The following is a 27,573-nucleotide window of genomic DNA, read 5'->3' on the forward strand; positions in this document are numbered from 1 at the left end:
TTGAGCAAGTTCTGGTTATTTAAATAACCAGAATAACCATAAATAACCAGAACTTGCTCAATTTTCAACCGACTTTCAAACAGGTTGGTTTGTTGTAAACGTAAGATATTTCTTATGGCACTGCATACTTATGAAGAATTATAAACATGGGATAGGGTAGGATATGGGATCCCACGGGTTCTCGTTTTAAGGGAACGTTCATTTCTTATGGCACTGCATTAAATAACCAGAACTTGCTCAATTTTCAACCGATTTTCAAACGGGTTGGTTTGTTGTAAACGTAAGATATTTCTTATGGCACTGCATACTTATGAAGAATTATAAACATGGGATAGGGTAGGATATGGGATCCCACGGGTTCTCGTTTTAAGGGAACGTTAATTTCTTATGGCACTGCATTACTTAAAAAGTATGTACCACTACCAACACAATGTTAACCTTTTGATCCACAAGCTATGGATACCCCTTCTAAGACACAACATGACCCGTATTGACTTTTAATGTTATTTCATGCATGGCTGAGTGTTTCTTAGCTATATCTTTTAAAATATAGTTATTGCATAATTTAATATTACAGGTATTTATTAAATATCTTGTTTTTGATTACCACAAATCATTATTTTATTTCTTTTCTTAATTAATGAACTAAGTCAAGTTTACACACATGGGTCAAAAATGACCCATGACCGCAAGTGTGATAAAAATGAAAAATAGACGAAGTTATTTGGACCAAACAGTAATACATTTACATTTCAAATGTTAATTTGTCACTTTGTCACACTCACACATAACATGCACCATACAATCGATAACACTGCTATTGAACTGTAAGTGTATCTGTAGTAAAACTGTAGTGAACAAAATGAATGAATAAAAGAAAAGAAAACTGATGCCAGCAACTGGCTTTTCAGTCTGTGGCAGCTGGGCAGATCTTGCACTTCTTCTTCTTCACTTGGCCCTCCAGTTTGATGTCCTCCTGTGGCTGGGTGGTGGCTGCGTTTAATTTTTTTATCCCACATCTTCCTATTGCATCTGTAGTATGCTTTTGGAGGTGGGGTATGCCCTCCATGCGCCTCTTTGTATGTGGCATGACAAGCTCTGAGCCCAGCTCCTTGATGAATAGCCGCCGTGCATTGGTCCCACCACCCATGTACTCAGGGTGTTGTGCACTGAAGTTGGTGTAGGCATCGGGTGGCAACATCCAGCACATTGTGCCAGAGCACCATGGGCCACCTCTGTGTTCTCTGCTTTCATGTATAGGTGCGAACAATCTGATCCATTGTGTCCATTCCTGATTTTGTTCTGTTATATTACTGGATCACTTCTGATTTTTTCTTCACACTGCTGTCATCCACTGCTCCGGCGTCATGTATGGTGCTCAGGAGGACTACAGAGCCCCCCCCCCCCCCCCCCGCAAGGAGGTTCAAACCAATAAAGGCCACGAATTCCTCTTTGTCAATGCATCTCCTTTCTTTCTATTTTGCTGCTGCTGCTCTACATTCCTCTAAGTTGGTGCATTTGCAATAATGTCGTCACTGATAAACAGATCCTAGGCATCTTTCGGTGAATCGATTATTAAACCAGATGCAGGTCCTGTGCAGCTCCTCAGGATGTTTTGGCTTCTTGCTCTGCCCTCTGCTATGCTCATTTCAGCATCAGAGATGTCAGAATCAGGAATGACAATTGATTCACCTTCCTCATCCTGTTCTTCATCTCTCTGACCATTTCAGCAGTAAATCTGGAATGACTGCGACCAGCCACACTAACAATGTGGATAAAGAAAATCAAAAAAATATTTTCAACTATCAGCTGATCAAGTATACAATATAATTTTCTTTTTCTAGTTTTATATTGTTGGCCTAGCTTACATTAGCTAGCTAGAATAGAATATGTCAACATGGCTGTCAACATGTTGACCTAGCTAACGTTAGCTAGAATAGAATAGAAACAGCTAGCTAATAATATTGGACACATTTCTCTTTCTCACTAGTAATAAATGTCAAGGTTAGGTAATTAAGTAAAAGTAATACTTATAAAGTGCAGTTATCTTTCACAAGATATCAAATACTTTCTTAGGTAAAACAATTGTAAAGTAAAACTAACATGAACCAGATGTGCAAAAGCAGCCCGTTGAGTGTGAAAAGTTGTCCACAGTAAACATGTCGCAAACAGTTACAAATCAAAGATTCCTATCAACGGCTCCATTCAAATTCCATAGTGCATTTATTTTTAACAAAATCATTTTTAAGGTGTTTTTTTTTTTTCCATTTTTATCACACTTGCATACACGGGTCATTTTTGACCCATGTGTGTAAACTTGATGAAGTAATACAAAAACTATTTTAGTTCAAAAATTAAGACAGGGAAAATTAAAATAATGATTTGTGGTAATCAAAAACAAGATATTTAATGAAAACATTTAAAATTAAATGATTAAATAAATAGATTCTTAAAAGATATAGCAAAGAAACACTCAGCCATGCATGAAATAACATTAAAAGTCAATACGGGTCATTTTTTGACCCATGTTGTGCCTTAGAAGGGTAGTGATACAAAAATGATTTTTATTAAAAAAGTAAGAAAGGAAAAAAGAAAATAAGAATTTGTGATGATCAAAAACAAGTTAATTGAGGAACTCCTGGAATTCTGAATGATTAAATGAATGTATTGCAAAGATATTTACAATTAAAACTCAGTCGGGTCACTTTTGTATCAAAGGGTTAAGGGTGAGCGAGCTATACTGACGCAAAATGGCCGCCATGTGCGGACATTCAACTCCGTCGGCCAGAAACGCGGGCAAGTTATCTAGCCTTTATAAGATATCTATGGTGCCTATGGTGTCCCTGGACGGCAAGGAGGATTCCTCTTCTTTTTCTTAAAGACTTGGTCAAAATAGCTCCCCCATTTGCAGAAAGTCTTGTGGCTGTCATATAGTTTCACCTACACTCACAAAATTTAATGTGAGGAATGTGAGGATCCCCAAGATGAAAAACTTTTGTATATACTGTAAATTGCATTACGCCCAACAGCTGTGAGTTATTTTTGGATTTGGGTGTTTTTTATCTTAACAAAAAAATCAAGTTGAAGAAAATTGATGGTGAACTGTAATTAATACATAGCAAACCATAGGCCAATTCTCTACCATTCAATCATTATGAAACTTTGCGAAAGGATAAAACACAACCACATGAAAAGCACATCAATACAATTCCAATGGTTTAAGTTAGGACCATTTATTTTAAGGTATAGGAATAGAAATTTTGAAGGCTCATTTAGCTGTTGTAGCTCTACATATTCAGGGACTGAAATTCTATTAAAGTTGTATTTCATGTGGATACTGAATGTTGATTAATGAACTGAAATTTGAAAAGTATCAGGCTATACTTTACAAAAAAAAATATTGTGAAAGATAGCTGCCTTTTCTTTACTGCTTTTAGTCCAAAGAGGTCAGCTGTGCTAACACTGTATACCCACTAAGATGGTCTTCAATACTTGAACGCTCTCTCCCTATCTTAACCACTATACATTTTGTATGTATGATGTAAATACCATCTTATGTTTCTAAGTAGGGATGAACCGATACCGATACCAGTATCGGGTATCGGGCCGATACTTCGTTAAAATACTTGTACCGTTTTGGAATTGCCGATACCAAAAACCGATACCCAGTGTTGTGTCTGAAAGCGTTCATTGAATGATTGCCTGGCAAGTGCGAGAGCGCTGAAGTTGCCTAGAAGACAAGAGCGGTATTGCAGACAGATAGAGCTTGTAGAAAAATTATAGCTCCCAACATATTGAAAAAAATAACTGAACTGGTTCATTTTTTGGAGCTGTGAACTAACTTAAACATTTTGAACTATGAACTGAACTAGTTCATTAAAAAAATTGTGAACTATAAACTGAACTAGTTCATGTAGAAAGTTAACTTTCCCAACACTGCCGATACCACTTAACAGTATTTCACTAAATCAAACTGGTCACGCTATGCGGACACAACATGTGATTTGTTGTCCTACCTGTCCTACCACTCGCTGCCCTACTAGTAAGTAGCTTATTTGCCGTCTTATTTTGTCTTGTGTTGCACTTGCTTGATGTTTGACTGTATTAGGAAAGTTTGTCATAGTGTCAAAGTAGGTATCAAAAAATTTCGCAAAAAATAAAACGTGCACGCACAGAGAGAGAGAGGTAGAGAGACAGACTAATAGTGCCACATAGGTTAAGTGATTGTTTGAGTACTTGAGCAGGAGACTCTTTTGATCCTTTTATAACTGAAATGTGCTCATTTGCTTATCCAGGAATAGTTCTGTTCACGTTTTGTACAGCAGACTGTGTTCTTAACTATGCAGCAAATTGAATTGCCTCTATATGGTTGTATTGGCATTTTGTCTAATGTGATGATATTGACTCTTTGAAGGTTTTTTTTTTGTTGTTAAAACCAAAAAGCTCTGTTTATTTTTGGCTTGGGATAGCCTTCTGTTAATTTTGTACTATAGGCTTGACATAATCTGCAGAGGATAAAATAAAATCTGCCTTCAAATCAATTACACTTTCAATGAGACCAAATTTAAGAAGTATCGGTATCGGCAAGTACACAAATAAAGATACTTGTACTCGTATCGGTTTGTAAAAAAGTGGTATCGGTGCATCCCTATTTCTAAGTATTGAATAGTTGCCACATGTATGGTAGCATTCTTTCCTAATTCGTGTATGAATTAATCTGCCATTGTTCTCCTGTTAACAGGGAGTTTTTCTTTGAGGAGGAGGGATGTTAGGTAACTGTGCCTGCACCTCTCCCTTAACCAAGTATAGGACTGTGGTTCAAAGTTTGTATCACGTAATTTGTGTGTGTTAAATATGGAGGCCTTTTCTATGGCCCTTGTACTTCTGTCTTTGGTTTCTTTCTTTGTTTAGAAGTTCAAGTTGTAGGTATAGGTGGAACTAGAAACTTTAGCTGCACTTTTTCTGCCATTCTTGTGTGACTAGCCCGCTTGTGGAAGACCCTAGTCACGCACAATACATGCATGGGTAGAGTGCTCACAGGTAAGTAGTTAGGCAGGCAGGTAGGCCATCCAACCATTAGATCTGGGACAGATGAAATGACTGGACAGGCTTTTTACGAACCTGCAGCTGTTTTATATTTTTGTTGTCAATTGCGTCCACCACAATCGTTTGATATGGGTTAAACAGTGTTGATAAGAGCTGACGTCATTTCAGCCAGATAGCAGTCAGAGAAATGTTAGTGTAGCAATATCACTTATGTGATGGAGAGTAAAGTTAACCCAAACAAAAAAAGTATGTATTAAAACGTGATATTTTAACAGGGCTAAGATTGACTATGAAGGGATCCAACTTGCCTCTTATGGTTTGCCTACTCTATGGGCTGTCTCATGCTCTTCATTCTCCACAGATATGTCTTCTGCTGGCTACCATTGAAATACTTTATTTTTGATAAATCAATTGTACCCTTCTTTATGGTGGAAAGACAATGCCTTTGAGCATGATATTGAAAGCATATCACTTTTAAAGTTGACGTAAGTTGCAAACTTAGTTGTTTGTTTATTTATTATAAGGTTCGAAATCAGGCCTGGGGGGTTTTCGTCTTAAGGGCTTGTTTAGTTGATCAATTGTCCTATTAGCCAGTTTGAATTACCCAGATGATTGAGAACTGGATATACCGGGTCGTGTACGGCTTATCCGCGGTCTAACCATGTCATTCATTTGAGCAAGACAAATTGTCGGGGCAAGTGCGCGTGCCCGTCCTACTTCAAAAGGGGCCTCGGTGGCTACGGCCGAACATCACCTGTGGGATTATCCCTTACCTACCCCACTCCCACTCGTGCTATATTGCTTAATTTTACAACGGCTTTTAGCCAATCACAATCAAGGATTTGAAAAATCAGTTTTAGAAAGCAAACTAACCCGGGTAAATATAGAATCTCATAAATATTTCTCCGTTTAGCCCTCCCGTCCACATTAAAAGTTGTAATCACTTTAAGTTCATGACTGTCCTTTTTTGGTGAGCTGATATTAGGAAATTAAACTTTTCGATGAACATTAAGTTTCTGGGTTGTTTTGGCTACCCCTCAGTGTGCCTGTGCAGCTTCATATTAACAAGTTTATGTTCACAAGTTCATATTCACACTTATTAAAATGAGTTTATCACACACAGGCAACTGCAAACTGTTAAGATGGTTCCCTAAGCTAGAGATAGCTAGGATGGTTAATAGCCAGGTTAACTGCCCATAGCATCCTGTAAAATAGTGTTTTAGGAATACACAACACCCCTACTTTAAAACGGTGTATTCCAACACTGAAAACCATGCTTTTCAAAAACACTGCCCTCGGCGGATACATTTGAAAACTGGACAGGGCAGGGGAAACTGAAGTTCAGACGTTCGGTTGCCTTGGCACTTATTTTGGTTATAACGTCAAAATAAACATGGAAGGTGAAATAAATATGCTGCTCTGTCTCTACAATTTGCTTAGTTTAGTTAGTGTACTTTGCGTACAAGTACTTTTCCTGAATAGATACGCGTTACTCATACGCAGAAGACAAGCACTGTAGCCTTCTCGGTGTGCTTGAACTATGGGTGAAAATACGGTTTAAAGTAAACCATAAAAAGAGCGGCGATTCTGGGTAAGACGTGGCCGAACAGCTAGCTGGTGCGACACTTTTGTATACGCCTATATTAAATGATATATCAAATATAAACATTAAAAAAAATAACATTTCTGATGTTCGTGTTTTTCAAATTTCTCTCACACGCGTAGTTTTAATTTAGTAGCTGATATGTCATGCTTAAACACCTCTTGGTTCGTTACTTATACATAATTAGGCGCACTTTACGCATCTCCTCCCATCTCTTTGCGACGAAACCTACTTTCCCTTTGTACACTCCCAGCAGCAGTAATCTAAAGCCTAGTTTAGACGGAGCCGAGTTGGTCTGCGTCCGAGCTGAAACTAATACAGATAGCCCTATCATTTAGACGAACACTCTATCCGCACACGGTATCTGCAACGATTCGAATCGGGGGTAGAAAGGGAGTAGATTTGAATCGGTTTGGGGGCTGATGTTTGTGTGCACGGATTCACGCAACCTGATGATATCATTGTCCCACGTGATCGCATTGCGATCTCCAACCAATAGACATAACACTTTATGTCTCTCTACATCTCACTCATGGTGTGTCTCGAACTCACTCTCATTAATCCAGCCTACTGATTTTTGTTTAGCCTCCTATCTTGATTATTTTTATATGATTCTTTTTATTTAGACGTTACATAACTTTCATTACCAAAAATATAAATTGGCCAGCGATTTAATTTGCTGTTTTGTTCATAAATTAATGTAGAATGGTCGGAGCAAAGCCTCATGGGAAATGGGATGACAGACATGTCATGTTGCACTGTTCCAAACTCTTCATTATCAATAGAGAATAGAATTCATTTTCGCATAACCTATAGTCGGCTCTGACCACTAATTTTATTAACCATCATAATGTATTACTGTGCAGATTAAATGTATGCTATGCGGTTAGGCTAAACGTTGCTAATTGTAGCTTGTCTACTGGCTATTTACCCGTGTCCTCCTGTCTTCTACGTTTTTCAAGTTTTTTTCAGTTGTCTGTAGCAGCGCTAAAGCACCACCAACAGGCGTGGGGTATGTACTAAAGCCGGTTCATCCCAATTGGGTGGGTTCGTCCTTACGCAAATCTTTCATTACCAGGCTCCGTCCTTTAACGGAATTAAAATTAAAAGATTCGATTTGTGTGAAAAATGAACCCGATTCAGTGAATCTAGGCTCCGTCTAAACTAGGTCTAAAGTGCGCCTCCTTTGTAAATACGGTTTTATGTTTTCACCCGCTATTTTACGCCTGAAACGGACGCAGTCATGTTAGTAAATGAGGCCCTAAATGTCTGGTGGGCATGCAATTAAGTCATAATGGTATTCATTGTTGGATTGGCTCATAATGGATGACAATGGATGTAATGTGACCATGAAACAAAGTAAAACAAATAATGTTCTGCTACCCAAACACTGTGAAGTTCATTATTATGCCATGGTGACCACATGACAAAAATGACAAATGATAAATTGCTGGCATAACTGCCACTCTTAACTGTCCAAGATGTTCCGTAATTTTTCCGTGGTTTATACATTGATTGATTGCCAAATTATACTTGGGTTGTTCCATGTACACAGGAAATGCTTTTTTTTTTGCCTAGTAGTAAGCGTAGTGTTTGTGTGTGTGTGTGTGTGTGTGTGTGTGTGTGCACATGTGTGCATGTGAGTAGGGGGTTTAGTTATAGCATTTTTGCTTAAAATGCCAATCCCTACTTCAGAAACTTTGGAATGGCTAGTAAGCGCTCGCACAACAACTACATGGCATGAGGCAACGTTGAATAAACTGTGGTTAATACACAGGTGTCGTCAATAAACTGTTTTTTTTTTTTTTTAAAGCAATACAATACTGTAATGCCGTTTATACACGGTGCGGTTAATAGTCTGGAAATTTCTTTCTGTTGAGCCTTTGAACCACTATGGCTTTCACAAGATGTTCAGAAGTGTCAAACTATTTAATAAGTATTGTAGAGCCAAAATCAAGAATATTAAATCCATTCATATGATATTAAGAGCCAAGGTCAGATTGTTATGAATGAGGACTCACGACCAAAGTGAACTCCGGCCTTGCGTTATAACAGCGGTAAACTTGGTAAGCCTGCGGGCGTCCACCTCGAGCCACTGCAGAGGATCATTTCTTCCTGCACACCAGCCTCCATCATAGAACTCATCATCATTCAGTCCAGCCTAGTACAGTCAGTCAAACAAACACACAGGGAATCTTTTAAAATTAATTTCGGAATTATAGTCTTTTATCTTAAGGCACTGTACAGAAACTTAATCCTAAACCAAGATGAATGTCCTTTGAAAAGTAGATAAAAATGGACAGGTAAACATACAAACTTAAAGAATTGGCACCCTCAATATCAATAAACAGGGCACAATAAAGTAATTTACTGTTGAAATGATTAGTATTACTAGTACTGAAAATACAATATACATTTGTAGGATGTCTTTACCCAGAGGAGTGTAACCTCTATTTGCTAACACAAACAACACTGAGCCATCTTCAGGTGGCAGTTTATGGTAAAGGCAACAAACAATTATGACCCGGGGGGTTGGGGGAACTTGTAGCGGGGAGGGAACCTTAAGCAGAACCAGGGCACATAAGGGGGGACCCATCTACTTGAGGTCGGCTGGGTGGAGAAAGGAAGGGGGGGATGGGGGAGGGTTGTGTGGCAGAAGGTTAAGGGAAACAACAAGTGTTGTTCACAGCATGCATTTAGTAGATGTACATAATATGTACAGTACCATTATAAAAATCATCTAGAAAATGACATGATTTCAAAGAAAACTTTCAAGCTGAAAAATGTATCAAAACTATAGTGAAGCGGTCTCATTTATAAAAGCATCCTTCATTTGATCTAAGAACTTTTCTGAAATGATCATTAGTGTGATTCAGAGAAAACGAAAGTACGCACACAAAAAACATGTGTATCCTAATCCTTCAGTTATAAATCCCAAATGATTGTGGAATTGTGCGAAACTGAATCCTGCACTCAAAAGCCCCTACTTAATTAAATTAGCATATAAATGAAGCGCATTCTCAAGGCACAAATTCTCTGTGACAATGGCAAGCAAGAAGGAAACACGTAAAAAGAAGAATTATAGTGAGGCCTGAATCGACGTTTTGCTGATGAAAGTGCAGATGCGGGCCAAACATTGTTCGGAAGCCTGTCTGGTGGCGTAACGGCAAAAGCAAAGTATCTGACATGGTAGTAGACATGTCTCCGAAGCAACAGCGGCCGCCCCTGCAGCCCCTGCAGCACCTGCTGCACCAGCATCGTGGCCTCGCCGGCCTTCACCAGCTTCCTCTTCCACCAATCATGGAAGGGTTTTATCCGAGGCCATCCTACAGACATAAAGGGACTTGAATTAATCTGTTCGTCACTTCGGGAAGTGCGACATGCTTTGGTTCAAATAAACCAAACTCTGTCCACTATCACGGTTTTTTTGAAAAAACATCCCTAAATAAAAATGTGAACATGTGTGCATTTATTTTTATCAACATGATTTACCTGTTGGTAAAGTTGGTGAATCAGCTCCAATCTTCTCAGCGCAGAGATGTGTGTGTTCCAGCCAGCTGGGATGGGAGGGTGGTCATCTTGGTCCATACGCATTTCGTCTTGTCCTAGCTCTCTCTAATGGCTTAGACAGATTTTACGATGGGATGATCTGGCAAACCTTTTCAGGGTCATATAGCAGTCTCCCTCCTGATGCATCCAAACATCGCCACCTTCCCTTTAGCATGCCTATGCTGCACCCCACTACCGACCGTGCACGTGGGCTGTATTGAAGTGGGCTTCTTAGTCTGTCTGAGTGTGTGCAAGTGGGGTGAGAAGCCATGGGGAACCCTGTTTTAAGCAGGAAATCCTCTTTCACATTTTGCTGTTCTTCCTCCTATGGAAATCTAATAAATTGAGGACATAGACGGATAATACCGCGAAGAACATCGCAAAAATTCAACTTAATGATGACTGGGATATACCCGACTGGTCTCCAATTTCTCATTGGAACGTTGCCAGGAACCCAAGAACAGACAAAATCTCAACATAAGGCCTGGTTGCATCTGGTGCGTCTCTCTAGATGAGGGCCCATTTGGGCACAAAGCTCTAACAGAGGCGTTCTTGGCCAAGCGATACATGCTTATCAGCAATACATCATCCTGTGTCAAAAAGCGATCACGAAAAACCCTTTCTCTCCTTATTGTGCGGTTGGAAATATCCTCTAACAACCAGTGTTGTACCTGAACGCGGTCATTGAACGAAAGTTCATGAACTCGTTCATGATTTTGGTGAACGTGAACTGAACGTTCTGTATTATTGCCTGGTGAACTATAATGTGAACTTGTTCATTCGGATGTCTGTGAACGGCACGTTCACTCTTTTTAATTTCGTTCAATAAGGTGCCAGATTTCTAGAGACTTCCAGGCGAAAACCACACATTTAACAGTCCTGTTTCCAATCGCTGCGTTTTCTTTCTTTAACTGTCAATGCCTGGCAAGTGTAAAAGCGCCGAAGTTGTGTAGAGGCCGAAAGCGGTATTGTTGTTGTCAGTGTCTCCACCCCTCACCTGTTCCCAATCATCACCTTGTTTGTTAGTGTTATTGGTTTCTCCTGTGTCCTGTTAATTCCCCTTGTTTAGTTCCCCTGAGTCTCATTGTCTGCCCCGCCTTGATTGTCTTCACCTGTCCCTTGTTATCTGTTGTGTGTGTGTTTATAGTCCATGTGTTCTTGTCTCTCGTTGCTTGTTCGTCATAAATGTTGCGTGTTGTTCCCCCGTGTTCACATTGACTTAATTAAGTTTTCTCGTGTTGCCAACCCTGGACTGTATTTTGACTTCTCTTTTGCCTTGCCCAATTGGATTTGTTTGCCTGCTTGTTGGACTGTCTAACCGTGTAGCCTACCGAACCCTGGAAAGTAAAACGTTTATTCTATTATCTATTGCGGTTGTCTGAGTCGTGCATTTGAGTTCACACATCACCCGAAATCCGTAACACACGCCAAGTTAAACCTGACTCAGAGATATGTACTTTACCACATCAAAGATGTTTTTAAAAAATCTGTACTTTGACGTGGATTTGACGTGGACTCTCAGATCAAATTTGTGAGTAAGAACGTTTTTTTAAATCAGGGCCAATACTTGACAAAGTTAGAAATAACGATTGCTTGTTTCTCTTGCTCTCTCAATACCTACTATTAAAGCATTAAGGTCACTGTTGCCAACTTTTCTGTGAGGAAAGTAGCTGTAAGCTCTCTGAAAAGTCGCCAGAAGTTGCTAGATGACGTAATAAACTAATTTGCATAATATGTAAATAAGCTGCGGATGCGCACAATATGCAATTCTGACGGGGTAACACTAATATTTTTCCCGCGAATACAAAGTTCTAATATGTTGCTGTTATTTCGTCAGACTGCGCTATGTGAGTGGAGAGGAGACCATGACAGCCCTCGCTGTTCTCAGCTCTCGTGAGATCAGTTGTAACATGAACTGCAGAACAGGATATGTGAGATGCTTTTTCAGTGCTTTGTCAACACAAAAATCCACCAAATGACAAAAAAAAAAGTCGCTAGATTTGTCGCTAGTCGCTTTTTGCTAAAAAAGTCGCCAAGGGGGTCTGAAAAGTCGCCAGATATAGAGACAAAGTCGCTAAGTTGGCAACACTGATTAAGGTATTCTCCCCAGTAATTCTAAGGCAGTTTCCCCATTTGATGTTTTTAGTTGTCATATTTTCTTGCCTTTGTGTTTTGCAGATGCACGTGTTCTACAATCAGAGGAAGAGACTACCCTGAGGGGGACAATAAACAGCAGATCTGATGTTGAATGAGGAGGACTCCATCTTGAACTGAAGGCCAATGTGGGTCGCTGGCCTCCAGCCCATAGTACAGCAACATCTACACTGTGTGATGTCAAAAGTATTCTGTGTGAGTATTCTGAGTGTGGACTTGGGATTGTGCCCTTGTCAAAAGGTCACAGCAGCACCCGTGAAAAAAGCTGAAATTATAGAAACAGCTGGGGCTTATCAAACAGAGGGGGGAGCCGCATTTTTTCAGACGTTGGAACATGCACATTATGGATAACCAAGCTTCCAATAGCCTACTGCGGCCATAAGAGGGTAGCACATTACAAGATGAATGCCAACAGGCAATATCAGATCATTTCGTTTATGGGGTGTGAGAAATATTGCTTTCCACTACTGTATTGCTCCAATTAACTTCTATTTCTAGATTGAGCTGGTCAAGAACAGCTTGCCTCGCTTGTCCTGGGGCCACTATGTTGTGCTGACACTCAACACACATGCGCTCCTCTAACATTTACTGCATTTTTAACTGTTTTGAGTGTTTCCTTTCCCAACTCAAAGAAGGGACGAGTCTGTCTTAGTCTTAATATGTTTCTTGGAGCATTTGGGTTGGTCCTGTAACAGTCATTGTGTGTGTGGGTGTTTGTTCACATGCAGACATGCTGAAGTCATTACATTTCGGGAAATAAGGCCAATATCTTGGGCCCTGGTAATGACACAGATTGCAGACCAAACTCTGTTTCTCATCCCTTACAGGAAATACCATTCCTGGCAGATGGTAATGTTAGCTTTGGTGCTTTGTATATTCCAGGATGAATCAAAAATATATATTGTCCCTCCAGACCTTAATACTTAATACTATATATGGATCCAGTCCTTATTAGGCAAAAGGCCTATTGCAAACCTGTATAACATGCTTTTCTTTAAGAAGTCTTTTAGCATGTTAAAACACAATGAAAAAATAGAAAAGTGCAGGCCCCTATTGTTGAAAGATTGAGAAAGAATATAGTGCAAGTTTATGAAACAATCCAGCATATTTCCCATGCATTAATCCTCTCAATTTTGCCTAGATTGAAAAAGTTACTTCTTAAGAAATCCTTTATTTCAGACATTACCTCATCACTTTGAATTTAATGTTACATAAGCAGAAAATCAGCTGGAATGTAGGCTGCAAATAATCCACTGCGTTTGTGGTTTCTTCATTTACTTGAAGTGGGTTAAAATGTGTGGTGCAATATAAGAAAATGGTTTGGGAAAATCTCTGCTAAACAGCCAGATATGTGTAAGCTATGTCAGCTAACATGACCATGATATGTCATCCCAGATTAGGGAAACATTCTGAAATACTGGCTTCCCCGACAACAATGTTACAGTCAGTAAATTCTCCATTCAAAAGGTTTGTTCCGGAGCAGAACACCTGTTTGTGTTTTGGCCTGTGTGATTTTGCCCACTGCCCATTTTAACACCGCGGGTTGCCAGATAAGAGTGCAAACACAGCATGTAATCACAATGGAAATCAGCAAACAAACTGGACCACCAGAGATGTTCGATTCTACCTGACTAAAAAAGCCTTAGCATTACCAGCAATGAGGGAAAATATTGGAGATCTATTTCAAAGATGGCGAAAGAGCCTAGGAGCATTTTAAGACATGCCGGGTTGGCTCATTTTATCCTGAAAAGGGAAGCATTGTACTTCAGCTAAGGTTATCTCACCTCAATTAATTTAACATTGCTATAAGTAGGGGTTGGCATTAAGTAAATTCAACATTACAGTACTCACATTCAATACACGTGTGTAGCTGTGTTATCAAGGCAGCGAGTATTTGAGAAAAATGGTGAAGTGATCCCAAGTAAAGCAGGCTAAAGGCCATTTTTTACTTCTACGATTCTCTCCGATTCGGTCGTAGAGGGACACTTTGGCACGCCTTGGCAACACCTTCACCCATCCGAGCCCTCGGAGAGCTGGTCGGAGAGGAACGCTTTTTTCTAACTTTTCTTAAAGAGTCGGAGAGAGTCGGATACCCCCTTGGCTGTGATTGGCCAGCTTACGGCATCATTTCCAAACTACATAATTTCCGGAATCACACATGTCAGGACCTCACATTTCCTGTTTTCTGTCAAAATGTTTTAGTACGAGAGGTAAACTATAAAGCCTCACCGCTTGCGGCATTACGGCTACCGTATTTTATGTAAACCCTCGAAAAGTACATTGCTCCCGACCACTGTTGGTCTCTTGGCTGGTGGCTCGGTGTTGAAAGTGCCTTCTCCAACCCGCTTGAACTGACATCTAACGTAATTTGCTACGGAGTAATGCTGGCAGCATTAGGCTACTTTGCATCCATTAAGTAGGAAATGTATTTCATGTATGTGTAGAACATATTTAGAATGTCTGACTTTACATAAAACGGCATGTGAAAGACATTTGAGGCAAACATTACTTTTGCCTCAATGAGGGTGGCGTGAGAGCATATCAGCACGGTCTAAGCATTGGTCTTAAGCATTAGCAGCACACTTTTGAGTGTTATTGTGAATACGCCAACGCTTGATTTAGCGGAAAATCTAGTAAACGTACATACCACCTGCGCCTCTGTCTCCTGTTCTGTTGTTGTTGTAGTTGTCGCCCCAAAAAAATCGCTTCAAGCACGTCCTCTGCTAATAACTCAAACTAGTCCAGCTCCACCATCAACCATTGTCTAGTTGCCATCGTTCGCTGTATGTGAGGATTGCCGGGAGGAGGTATTTATACAATAAACGACTACCACACACACAACGATTTCTCTAAGATCGTCTTCTTGAAAATTGGGCATTAAAGGTGTCCAGGGAGAGGATCATAAGTAAGTGTGCTCCTGTATGTGTTTTTCAACATATTCATGGTTGAAAAGGCAGTCCCACAACTGTATGTTGAGGTATGCATGCTCTTGCTCTTGCTTGCTATAAAACTGCATGTTGGGTTTATTTTTCTGGCCCTTTTCTCAGAGTTTGGGGGGTAATTTTGTTCGAAGTGTGCATGCTTTGTTTCATAGTGACACATTCACTTTACCACTTTTTGACAAAGGCAACCGTCTCGTGGCCAACACTGAGTGCGTTGTCATAGATATCTTAGATAAAGGCTAGATAAGTCGCCCGCGTTCCTGGCCGACGGAGTCAAATGTCCGCACAATGCGGCCATTTTGAGACGGAATAGCTCGCTCAGATAGGTGCCATAAATACACATGCACAAGCTATTTATGTAAAATCAATAGGCTACTAAAACTCAGCATACAGAATGGCAACAGGAGATAAATGTATACTTTTATTATCACCTTTATAAAAGCAATATTACTGATATAATAAAATACAGGTGATCCCACGGGATCTCGTTTCAAGGGAACGTTAAATAGAGCAGACTGCACAAAATTCTGGCATCTTCATTGGCAATAAAGTCAGCAATTTCCTGTGGAAATCATAATGTAGATGTTTAACAAACCAACCCGATTGGAAATCATGTGCAACTTCAGTTTTTTTATGTGCAACTTAAGTTGTATTGAAAAGAAAGAACAATTATGCCTCGCCAATTGATGTAAAATGATTGAAACACAATAGCCGTGATACACAATAACGCTGCACATTTCAACATGTTCAAGCATCGAGAATTATTACCAAGGTAATGACGTTTGTAAATCAAGTTTGTAAATCAAGTAATTTGTAAATCCGTCAAGATTTCCGCGAGATAAGAGTGTAAACGATTGTGAAGATCACTGACGTTACCTAACGTACCACTGATCCCTCCCGGAAGCTATACCGTCCTTAAAATGTCTCCCGTGCGGACGTTCAAGAGTCCGCTGTTGCACCCAAGAATTTTGTGCAGCCTGCTCTATTGAACGTTCCCTTGAAACGAGACCCCGTGGGATCACCTTTATTTTATTATTTCAGTAATATTGCTTTTATAAAGGTGATAATAAAAGTATACATTTATACTCCTTATGCGTTAAAAGCAGCCCCATATTTTGACGTTGAGCCTTAGCTGGTCACCGTTTACAACACAATTAAATAAACCAGTAAATATACCCACATTATGCCGTTTGAGCATGCACGACTCACATAGGGCAGCGACTAGGGCAGATAAATACACATGCACAAGCTATTTATGTAAAATCAATAGGCTACTAAAACTCAGCATACAGAATGGCAACAGGAGATAAATGTATACTTTTATTATCACCTTTATAAAAGCAATATTACTGATATAATAAAATACAGGTGATCCCACGGGATCTCGTTTCAAGGGAACGTTAAATAGAGCAGACTGCACAAAATTCTGGCATCTTCATTGGCAATAAAGTCAGCAATTTCCTGTGGAAATCATAATGTAGATGTTTAACAAACCAACCCGATTGGAAATCATGTGCAACTTCAGTTTTTTTATGTGCAACTTAAGTTGTATTGAAAAGAAAGAACAATTATGCCTCGCCAATTGATGTAAAATGATTGAAACACAATAGCCGTGATACACAATAACGCTGCACATTTCAACATGTTCAAGCATCGAGAATTATTACCAAGGTAATGACGTTTGTAAATCAAGTTTGTAAATCAAGTAATTTGTAAATCCGTCAAGATTTCCGCGAGATAAGAGTGTAAACGATTGTGAAGATCACTGACGTTACCTAACGTACCACTGATCCCTCCCGGAAGCTATACCGTCCTTAAAATGTCTCCCGTGCGGACGTTCAAGAGTCCGCCGTTGCACCCAAGAATTTTGTGCAGCCTGCTCTATTGAACGTTCCCTTGAAACGAGACCCCGTGGGATCACCTTTATTTTATTATTTCAGTAATATTGCTTTTATAAAGGTGATAATAAAAGTATACATTTATACTCCTTATGCGTTAAAAGCAGCCCCATATTTTGACGTTGAGCCTTAGCTGGTCACCGTTTACAACACAATTAAATAAACCAGTAAATATACCCACATTATGCCGTTTGAGCATGCACGACTCACATAGGGCAGCGACTCACATTCGGCAGCGACACCGTCCTCAAAATGGCCGAAATGTGCAGACATTTGACTCTGTCGGCCAGAAACGCAGGCAGGATATCTAGCCTTTATATAAATATCTATGGTTGCACCCCCTTGGTTGTAGTGATATAAAGGTTACCCAGAAATCATTGCAAATCTGAATGTGACAAAAATACCAAAGAAAATTAGAACGTATTCATTTTATTGGATTGTTTTATAATAGTTTATCTATTTTATGTAAGATAAGCATATCGTTTTGTTATAAATCGCTACTATGTTTTTCACAAAAAAATTACCACCACGATGGAGATACATTTGCCTTCTCAAGTGAATATATAGCATTAGACATGCAAACTTTGACTGAGTTACATGTCTCCAAGGCCCATGTAACGACACCTGCCTGACAGGTCCAGAGGGAGCCCACATGTCATGTCAGTGAGAGTTAGGAGGAGGGAGGAAAAACAATCAATAACTTCCAACAAAGAGGTAATGGGGTAGCTACGGCCTCGACAAACAGTCATTACCCCACCCAGTGGTCCGGCGCAGAATAGGTTTCAGCACGGATAGCCGTCGGAGTAGTATGTAGGGCCGATTAGTACGTTCAAATTTTTCAAAATTTTTCTTAATCCACTGCCCGCCCATTTTTTTTCGAGGATGGAGAGGGATGCAGAAGTATATTGAGGCCTTAACACTGCCATGCTAACATGTGTTAATATACCGTTTCCAGTCACATCAAAGGAGCGACGGGCCGCAGCTCTTACTACCTCGGCAACAACCAGTGCGCCAGAAATATAGGACAAAAACTGCACGTGGCATGGGTTGTGTGAGCTTAGCACTGGTTAGCAGCTAGATATTCAACTCATAAGAACGGATGTGTATTTGAATGCAAGTTGTGTCCATTATGTCTAAGGGTTAATGACATTGTCCATTGTGTCAAAGGGTTAATGACTACTTATCAAACATTTTTCAAATCAAAATGTTGTGCTTTGTCAAAACATAGGGTATAAACTGTTATCTTAACCTTTGCATTTCAACAAGTGATTTTTAACAAGCAATCCCTTATTTATAAGTAAACATTTCAAATTTTCTTTGATGTCATCCTGTAAGTGCAGCACTCCTGCACTCCTCCATTTGTATGTGTCACACAGGGTTTGTGTTTTTCTCCAGGGAGTGTACAAACCTGAATGTTTAGACGTCCCCGGTGAGGTCCTAGTCCATAGCGTTTCATAGTAGAGGCATGGAGCTGAATGTCGTCAATTTTAAGAGTCTCCAGTCCCATTGGTGGGCATTCTATAGAACAAAGGATGACATTTATTTGATATGTGATAAGTTGACTACTGAAATCATTCTATTTATGAAACCTACTGCACTCTTGTTACTTGACTAGCAAGTGAAAACTGTAATTGCTGTGCATTAAGCTCAGCAATGGTCATACACATTTTGACAAACACATTGTCTTCAAATTGTCTATTATTGTGTTTTGGAATTAGAATTGTAGACTCATTCAATGTTTCTAAAAATTAATTTAGTACTATAACGAATATCTTAAAGAGGACTTATTATGCGTTCCCACTTTTCCCCTTTCCTTAAGTGTGTTATATAGCTTTTTGTGCCCGTAAACGGTCTGCAAAGTTACAAAGCCAAAAAAAAAAAAAACGCCAGCGAGAGTAACTCTACAGCACAGCAACTACTGGAGGCCCTGAAGGTTTTGTTCAGTTTTGTAAACATTTTGAGAAGATGCTGCTAAAGGTAGAAGAACAGTCAGTGGTTGAAATAAATTTTTACAAACATTTTACTTAGTGCTTTGAAAGGATTAAAATAATTAATCGCGATTAATCGCATTTTTGTCATAGTTAACTCAAAATGAATTGCGATTAATCGCAAATTTATTAATCGCAAATTTTGATCTATTCTAAATGTCCCTTCAATCATTTTTTTTTTTTTTTGTAATGTTCTTATCAACATGGAAAAGTGGATTGGCTTGCTTTATGCAATGTTTTATTTTATTGAAAAACAACATTGCCAAACAGGGCGGTACAAAATAAAATTATAAAATGCACATTTCAGATAAACAAGGACTCAGCCTATAGTGCAGTTAAACCATGGCTTAATATTTGTCTTTTTTTCAAGTTTGCTGTGAACATAGAAGTCAGGCCTCTTATTTCAAAAACAATGAACCGTAACAGTTAGGTTACCAATAAAAGGTAAGCCAACAACAGTGAAGCTCGCTTTTTTTTGCACAACACAACTTTTAAAGGTAAACTTTCTATTCAGAAGCTTTTTATCATCCATTTCGCCATATCGCGCTCACCATTCACTCAAACGTAACGTTAGCCTCCTACACAGTTTGGGAGAGCAAAAAAAGAACGTTAATCTAAAATCTTTTTTTTTTTTTACAACACGTTAATCGCGCGATTAAAAAATGGACTGCGTTAAACTGTTCTTGCATTAACACCGTTAATAACGTGTTAAACTGACAGCACTAATGTAATATTCATTGTTTGAAAAGTTAATATATTGTTCAATTTGAAGAAAAAAATGTGCTTTTCTTTAACGTTGTCAATCCTCGTTTTGTGCTTTTTTTTTTTAAAGTATCGGTTTAAGCACCATTTAGGCACCGGTATCGTTTTAAAAGTACCGGTATCGGAAAAAACCCAAACGATACCAATCCCTACTCAAGAGTGGCTACATTCCTGACCCCAGGTGATAATAGCCTAGCTGGTTGATCTCTCCATTCGCCTGCGTTGGACTGGTGTAGTTGCATTGAACATTTTGTTGCATTGTACATTATGTTTCTTTTTTAAGTATGTTTTTAAACCCTCCTATTATGTTCAAATTTTACTCGCATATATTATGCTTGGGGTCAATTTGACCCCAGCAATTCAAACCTCCAAAAAAATGTATAATACTTTTTTTTTACCCAAATGTATTTGTCAGGTACTTTAGATTTGTTTGTTGACTACCTAAATAGCCCTTAAAAATAAAACAATACCCCCACCCACCCCCTTTATACAGGGAGGGTTGTAAGCTTCTGCCAAATACCATAACCCATTTTGGTGGTTTAGAGACTGCTGCTTGAAGCCACTAGACAGCCTTTGTCTGACAGCACTTTTGCTGATTGGAGGGTTACGTTCTTTATTTAGCTAATTCTGTATCCGTAATGGGAGTTACTTTTACTGTATTTCAGTGAAGCTTGATGCACTAATATTATGATGCGTCTCTTTTGGTCTGCCTGATTGTACTCTTCATACAACTGACTGCAAAATGTTACTGGCATGCACTGCCCCCTTAAAAGCCCTCAGTTTAGCCATGGAATAGTGCTGAGCAAGCCCCTCTTTGCTAAGAATTTCAGTTCTGACACTTTCACTTAGTTCTGATGTCTTACACCTTCACAATTCTATTTAATAAGCTATGTTGTAGAGAGTTGAGCCAGAGAAGTGAACAATGGCTGCAAGTTGATCTACTAAAACAAGTCATCTGCATGTGTATGGAATGGAAAGGATAAATCTCTGAGCTGTTGTACAAAGGTTAACATAGTCATGCCCAATTTGATCATGTTTGTAAATCCTCAAACTTTTCCAGGTTTACACAGCGCACCACTTTTTTTGGCCTCAGACTTTTGCACTTTTGAATAAGAATATCTGCTTAACGGCTCTCTATATTGTCATGATGGACTTGCACTATACGTGACTTACCAATAAAAGGTGTTAGACATAAGATGTACGCTCTATAGCTTGGTTTCCATCCAATAAGCATATTTTAAGCACATTTATAAAAATGAATCTATAAATAATGTCCATCAGCTGCATTATTTGAATTAATTACCTTCCTATTTTTTGGAGGAGTTGTGAACAGCTATGAGTTCAGAACCTGAGGGGTGCAATGGCAACTTCAATGGAAACACGCAATAAATGCTCACAAACAATTTGCAAAGGCAATTTGCCACAATTAAACCCATTACCATCAACCTTTCTCACATTTTACCCTATGCAAATCGGGAGTTTCATATTTAGTATGGATGTCAAAAGTGATTTTAGCCTGTTCCTTTCCATTCCCTGTTTGTATTTAAACTCACACATTGTTGGCAAAATATATGTGGCCCACCCACAACTGCACAAGAACACATGCATGCCCAAAATGGGGTTTCAAAATAAAATAGAAATGGGAAAATGTTCTGCTATTATCCCTGGTGTCATCGCTGGAGTACATTCCCTCTGGATGCTGTCATTCATTACCCCTACATCTGCTGTCATTCATTATCCCCACATCTGTCCTACCAAGGAGCCTCAGAGATTTAGCTGCTCTTTCAATGTTTTACAGAACAATGTTTCAGATCACCTTTGGCAAAATGGCCAGTGAGGGTTACTGAAAACCAGAACATCTTTCTGATAGACATTTTGAAAAAACAAAAAAGGTTGATTGAAGCAAAGTAGAGGAACACTGAAATGTACCTGCTTTAGTTTCTGATCCCCCTGTGTCCTGCTTACTTATCTCCGCGCTGGTTTTCGGTGTTTTCCTGAAAACAGACGTTCTACTTCGGTTGCTGCCCTGCAGCTGGTGTCTCTTAAGAGCATGCTGGGCGGATTCAGGTATGTGGAGATCGTGCTCACGATTTAGCTGGTCCTCCCGATAGTAATCCCTACCTTCAAACGGATAGCCATAAGAAAGAGACAGCAACAATGCCAGCATAGACAGAGTCACAGACCAGTTACACCATCCTTTCAGGAACAACGCGGACATCATGAGAAGGCTACAGCATTTAGTGGGCTGCCAAAAGCTGTTTCCCATAAAACTGCTCCCTTTCTCTCTCACTTTGTTCCGTTACTTCTCTCTGTCTACCCCGTTTGTCCTGTCTTTACTAAGTCTACATACTTCCAGACGCTCCAAGTCCCTGTCGAAAGCCACAGAGCCAGAAGGTCTAAGCAAATTCTTGCTTGGGAGAACAAATGGGAGGGAGAATAAAAAAGGAGGGAGGGCAGAAAAGACAAAGAGATAAGCTATTGGGGAAGAGGTAGAATGATAGATACAGGGAGATAAAACTTTTTCTTTTGGATATATTGACAGGTGCAAACCTAGTATCAATCAAAAATAATGAATTCAACATAGTATTGAAATCGACTACAGCTACATGGAAAGGGCATTAATTCATTACGTTTAATAAATTATAATTTGAATGACTTTCATTTTTTGTCATACTTTCTGGCAACTAGAACTACACTGTCCATGGTTCTAGTAGAATTGTATAATAGAGTACAGGCAGGTTTCTTTACAAAGAGAAAGACAGAAGGTTGGTGGAAGGTTAGGTGGATTTGTATGGTAGATTTTCACATTACTTCAGAATGTAAATCTTGTAGGAATTAAAAAGAAACTACTTGGAAAAATATGTATTGAAGTTCAATTAAGCAGATTAATGGAAGATGTGCATCACTTTCTTAGGCCCCTAATTTTGTGACCGCGGGCATATCATTTACACATTAGTGAGCGACAGGTTAAACAGATGTTTCCTGAGAGCTGAGTTGTGGCAAAGACAAGAGAAAAAAAGAAACACCCTTTCTGACAAAACATATATCAACTACAATAAGGTACTCCAAACTAAATCTTCAATGGAATATAACTTAGCTTGTGTATACTAATATTCACATGCACAATAACTGCAGTCTCTCAGTCAACAAAAAGTTAAATACTGACTATGTCTCACCTGAGGTACAGCCCTTCAACAAAATATGGAAAATATCAAACAATATTTAAATCATTTCATATTACATGCACATGTGTCTTTTGGTTGTTCAATTCACCACAGTCTATCACTGGTTAAATTGATAAAACTTAGGGTGAGGCGTTCAAATGAGATAGTTACTGGTACTGTGGATGATTTCCTCACACAATCTAAAATGTATTTTCTCTCCTTGAACAACTGAGCTTCAAGATTTTGGGATTTGCATGTTTCTCTCTCTTATATCCAATTTTATGCACAGCCATGAGATGGTTAAGTGTTTATATTTATGAAAGATTCAGAGGTTATTGTCAAATCTTTTTTCATCCATATAAAAAAAAAAATACTGCACCTGACTATCTTATTTTCCCTATTTTCTAAATTTTTACTAAGGACAAAAAACGATCAAAATCGTTCAAGTATTGAGTTATAAATGCAATGACTGGCAACTGAGAGACGGCTATACAGAGTTATCCCACAGGGCAAGCATCTGTGTCAAAGTGCTTGTTTTTGCCACTGACAGGCTCATAATAAGTATCAAATAAGTATCTGACAACAACAGGTCTGTGTCTGTTAAATATACATAATTGTAAAGAAACTTTAGAAATGACTGTTTCGACAGTTTCTGTAGTTTAAGTTTAATTTTCTTTACAGTCATAGTACCAGGACAGATGATGCAGTGTTTATACATGAAAATGACACCATGCACAATCAAATATTTTTAGAATCTTACTTTGAAAAACAATCAGTATGTAATTGTGACTTCACACGAGGCGTATCTGTGAGACATTCAGACAGCACAAAAGACTTTGCACACAGTCAACCTCTGACAGTATTCAAGTAAGATATCCAAGTTCTTCTTTATCACTTCGAAAGAACAGTCCTAACTGAGACCAAGCGATTGGGGCTGCATGAGTGCGAAATGTGTATTGAGATCACATACAGTATGTAGATGGCACTATGAAAAAAAGTACCCACATAAGTGAACGCCTTCAAGAAGATTTTTCCAATGTTGCCCAATCATACTGGAAGGTTTTTAATGAAAACTATATTCAGCCCAAGTATGCTCCCTAACTTTAATCCAATTGAATTCTTATGGAACTCCTTGGGATATTTGAAAGAAGAAGGTAGAGCATCATTTTCTTATGGCTTGCTGTGGTACAACTCTGCTTGGCAGCAGCAGAATAGCAGGGTAATACTGGCTCTACCTAGCAGGGAGCTGTGAACTGATGCTGAAGAATCTGTTAGTTTACTTTCCCAAAAATGACATCTAGGCACATCCAAGTGTAAAAACTGCCACTAGTTAAAGGCTGGTTCGATTGCTCCGAAATGAACCCAAGGTTAATGTCTGTCATGGTGCAACTGGAACAAACCCCAGTGGAGTGTGGTCAGATCCAATTCACAACATCTCAGTACTGAAGCTTGGTCTGACTTTTGTTGCAGTTTGTTCTTAAATATGGATCTTTTTATAGGAGTTTAATTCGCTTAATTCTTCTTGGGCTAAAACACATACAATTGTATTTAACAGACAGAATTTGCACTTACAATTACATTTTGGGTGTTCACAGTCACACTGAATGCTGTATATTAATTTCCCTCGGGATCAATAAAGTATCCATCTATCTATCTATCTATCTATTACACCAGCAAGCTGTTTATTTCACATAGCAAGCTTAGGTTATAGCCATGTCTTAATGTCATGTTATATTTGTCTTACGCCTCGCTCACATTGTTGCGTTGGAATGCGTTGATCCAACGGATGGCGGAGGAGTCGTCTGATGCGTGGGGTTCTGTTGCTACTGGAGACGTTATAGTGAGATAAACAGGTCAACAAACCAATCACGTCACTAGTAAGCTTTTACCTTGTGAGTAGTAGCATGCTTTCATTACGCCCGACTCACATTGCTGCGTTGGAAGGCGTTGATGCGTTAGGGTTAACGCATCCCCATTCACTTTGCATGGGGTGACATCATCCTTTGCCGAACTGAATTGTGGCTCCGTTTGGTTCGCGTGCGTTGCGTTTCATGCTTTGCTCGCGACAAGAGTTGAAGAAGGTTTAACTTTTCAACAGGCAATGCATGCGTCAGCCAATCATATTGCCTTTCATGCATAACTGACAGCACAGGCACTAGCCAATCATATCCCGTATATGCTCACGTCTACAGAGCGGCAAACTCAAAAAAAAAACATGGCTGCCAAACTCCGTAGATGGTCGTATTTGTACCTACAAGTTGGTTGTTTGACTTTTTTTTGGTTAGATTTTTTAAAAGTTACCGAGAAATAGACACTGTACAATGTAAAAACCCCTTTACTGTAACTGAGAAATACGTATCATAGGATTTGCGAGGTGTCTGAGCACACTGTCTAATGATGGGTTAGGGTTAGCATGCTACTACTCACAGGGTAAAAGCCTACTAGTGACCTGATTGGTTTGTTGACCTGTCAATCTCACTATAACGTCTCCGTTATCAACAGAACCGCATGCGCCAGACTCCTCCTCCACCGTCCGTTGCATCAATGCCTTCAAACGCAACAATGTGAGTCGGGCGTTAGAGAGGGTGCTCAGACACCTCGCAAATCCTATGAGAGGTATTTTTTAGTTACAATAAACGGGTTTTTACATTGTACAGTGTCTGTTACTCGCTAACTTTTAAAAAATCTAACCAAAAAAATGTCAAACAACCAACTTGTAGGTACAAATACGACCATCTACGGAGTTCGGTCAGCCATCTTTTTTTTTGAGCGTGCCGCTCTGTAGACGTGAGCATATACAGGATATGATTGGCTAGCCCCTGTGCTGCCAGTTATGCATGATGGGCAATTTGATTGGCTAACACATGCATTGCCTCGCGAAAAGTTGAACATTCTTCAACGCTTGCCGCAAGCAAAGCATGAAACGCAACGCACACGAACCAAACGGAGCCACAATTCAGTTCGGCAAAGGATGACGTCACCCCATGCAAAGTGAATGGGGATGCGTTACCCCTGGCGCATCAACGCATTCCAACGCAACAATGTGAGTCTGGCGTTAATATTACAGTCCCATGGATAACATATAGCTACATGTGTCATGATCTGATCCATGTCTCTCCCTCTCCCTTGTGCGCGCGCGCGCTTCAGGTTTGCCATGCCCTTACGCCCGACTCACATTGTTGCGTTTGAAGGCATTGATGCAACGGACGGTGGAGGAGGAGTCTGGCGCATGCGGTTCTGTTGATAACGGAGACGTTATAGTGAGATTGACAGGTCAACAAACCAATCAGGTCACTAGTAGGCTTTTACCCTGTGAGTAGTAGCATGCTAACCCTAACCCATCATTAGACAGTGTGCTCAGACACCTCGCAAATCCTATGATACGTATTTCTCAGTTACAGTAAAGGGGTTTTTACATTGTACAGTGTCTATTTCTCGGTAACTTTTAAAAAATCTAACCAAAAAAAAGTCAAACAACCAACTTGTAGGTACAAATACGACCATCTACGGAGTTTGGCAGCCATGTTTTTTTTTTGAGTTTGCCGCTCTGTAGACGTGAGCATATACGGGATATGATTGGCTAGTGCCTGTGCTGTCAGTTATGCATGAAAGGCAATATGATTGGCTGACGCATGCATTGCCTGTTGAAAAGTTAAACCTTCTTCAACTCTTGTCGCGAGCAAAGCATGAAACGCAACGCACGCGAACCAAACAGAGCCACAATTCAGTTCGGCAAAGGATGATGTCACCCCATGCAAAGTGAATGGGGATGCGTTAACCCTGACGCATCAACGCCTTCAAACGCAACAATGTGAGTCGGGCGTTAACTCACTGACTCTTCCAGGTGCCTGGTCTAACACACCTGTGGCTAATTGGACCTAATCTCTTCCCTGTGCCTGGTCACACACCTGGGACTAATTGGACCTCGTCAGTGCCTGAGTTAAACCGTGCTCTGAAGAGCATTCAGTGTTGAATTATCTCTTCGCCTGCCTGGACAACTCTCTTGCCTCGTCTTCGTGTTTCGTGCATTCCTCCTGCTTGTCTGTTTGCCTGGATTCCTTTGGCTTTTGGATTTAACCCTTTGTGGGTTTTTTTGGACTGTGCATCTTGCCCTGGCCTGGCCAGTGAGTTTTTATGTTCTGTCTTATGCTGCTGCCATGCCTCATTGAGGTCCCCATGTTTTGTATCTTCTGTGCTTTGCTGTTTTTTCTGTTGGATCTCCTGCCTCTGTTTTGTGAAAGACATTCATACTGCTAAAAGGTTTATTAAAATAATCCTTTGAAGAGACTTTGTTGCCTTTGTCGGCTTTTGGTTCCAAACCTGTTTTAATCGGCCTCATCTGCCGTGACAACATGTTGCTAGAGAATTGGGGAGGATTTGAAAATCATAAATGTAGAATAGAATACTTCAAAATAAGATTTGTTCTTGCATGTTGCATGAACCAGGTCACTCAAGTATGATAATATA

General features: G+C 39.7%; 1 protein-coding gene across 1 annotated transcript in view; it reads right to left on the reverse strand.

Annotated features, from left to right (window-relative positions):
* cpxm2 (carboxypeptidase X (M14 family), member 2) overlaps window positions 1-22,160 on the reverse strand; it is a gene marked incomplete at its 5' end in the record, with an annotated part of 119,773 nt that extends 97,613 nt beyond the window's left edge. The window contains 3 exons of the mRNA XM_080833800.1: window positions 8,671-8,810; window positions 18,601-18,710; window positions 21,872-22,160. Of these exons, the coding sequence (XP_080689926.1) occupies window positions 8,671-8,810; window positions 18,601-18,710; window positions 21,872-22,160 (539 nt within the window). The remainder of the gene's footprint in view (window positions 1-8,670; window positions 8,811-18,600; window positions 18,711-21,871) is intronic.
* Between the last annotated feature and the right edge of the window lie 5,413 nt (window positions 22,161-27,573).

Source organism: Sprattus sprattus (assembly GCF_963457725.1).
Source record: "Sprattus sprattus genome assembly, chromosome: 3".
Classification (NCBI taxonomy): Eukaryota; Metazoa; Chordata; class Actinopteri; order Clupeiformes; family Clupeidae; genus Sprattus; species Sprattus sprattus.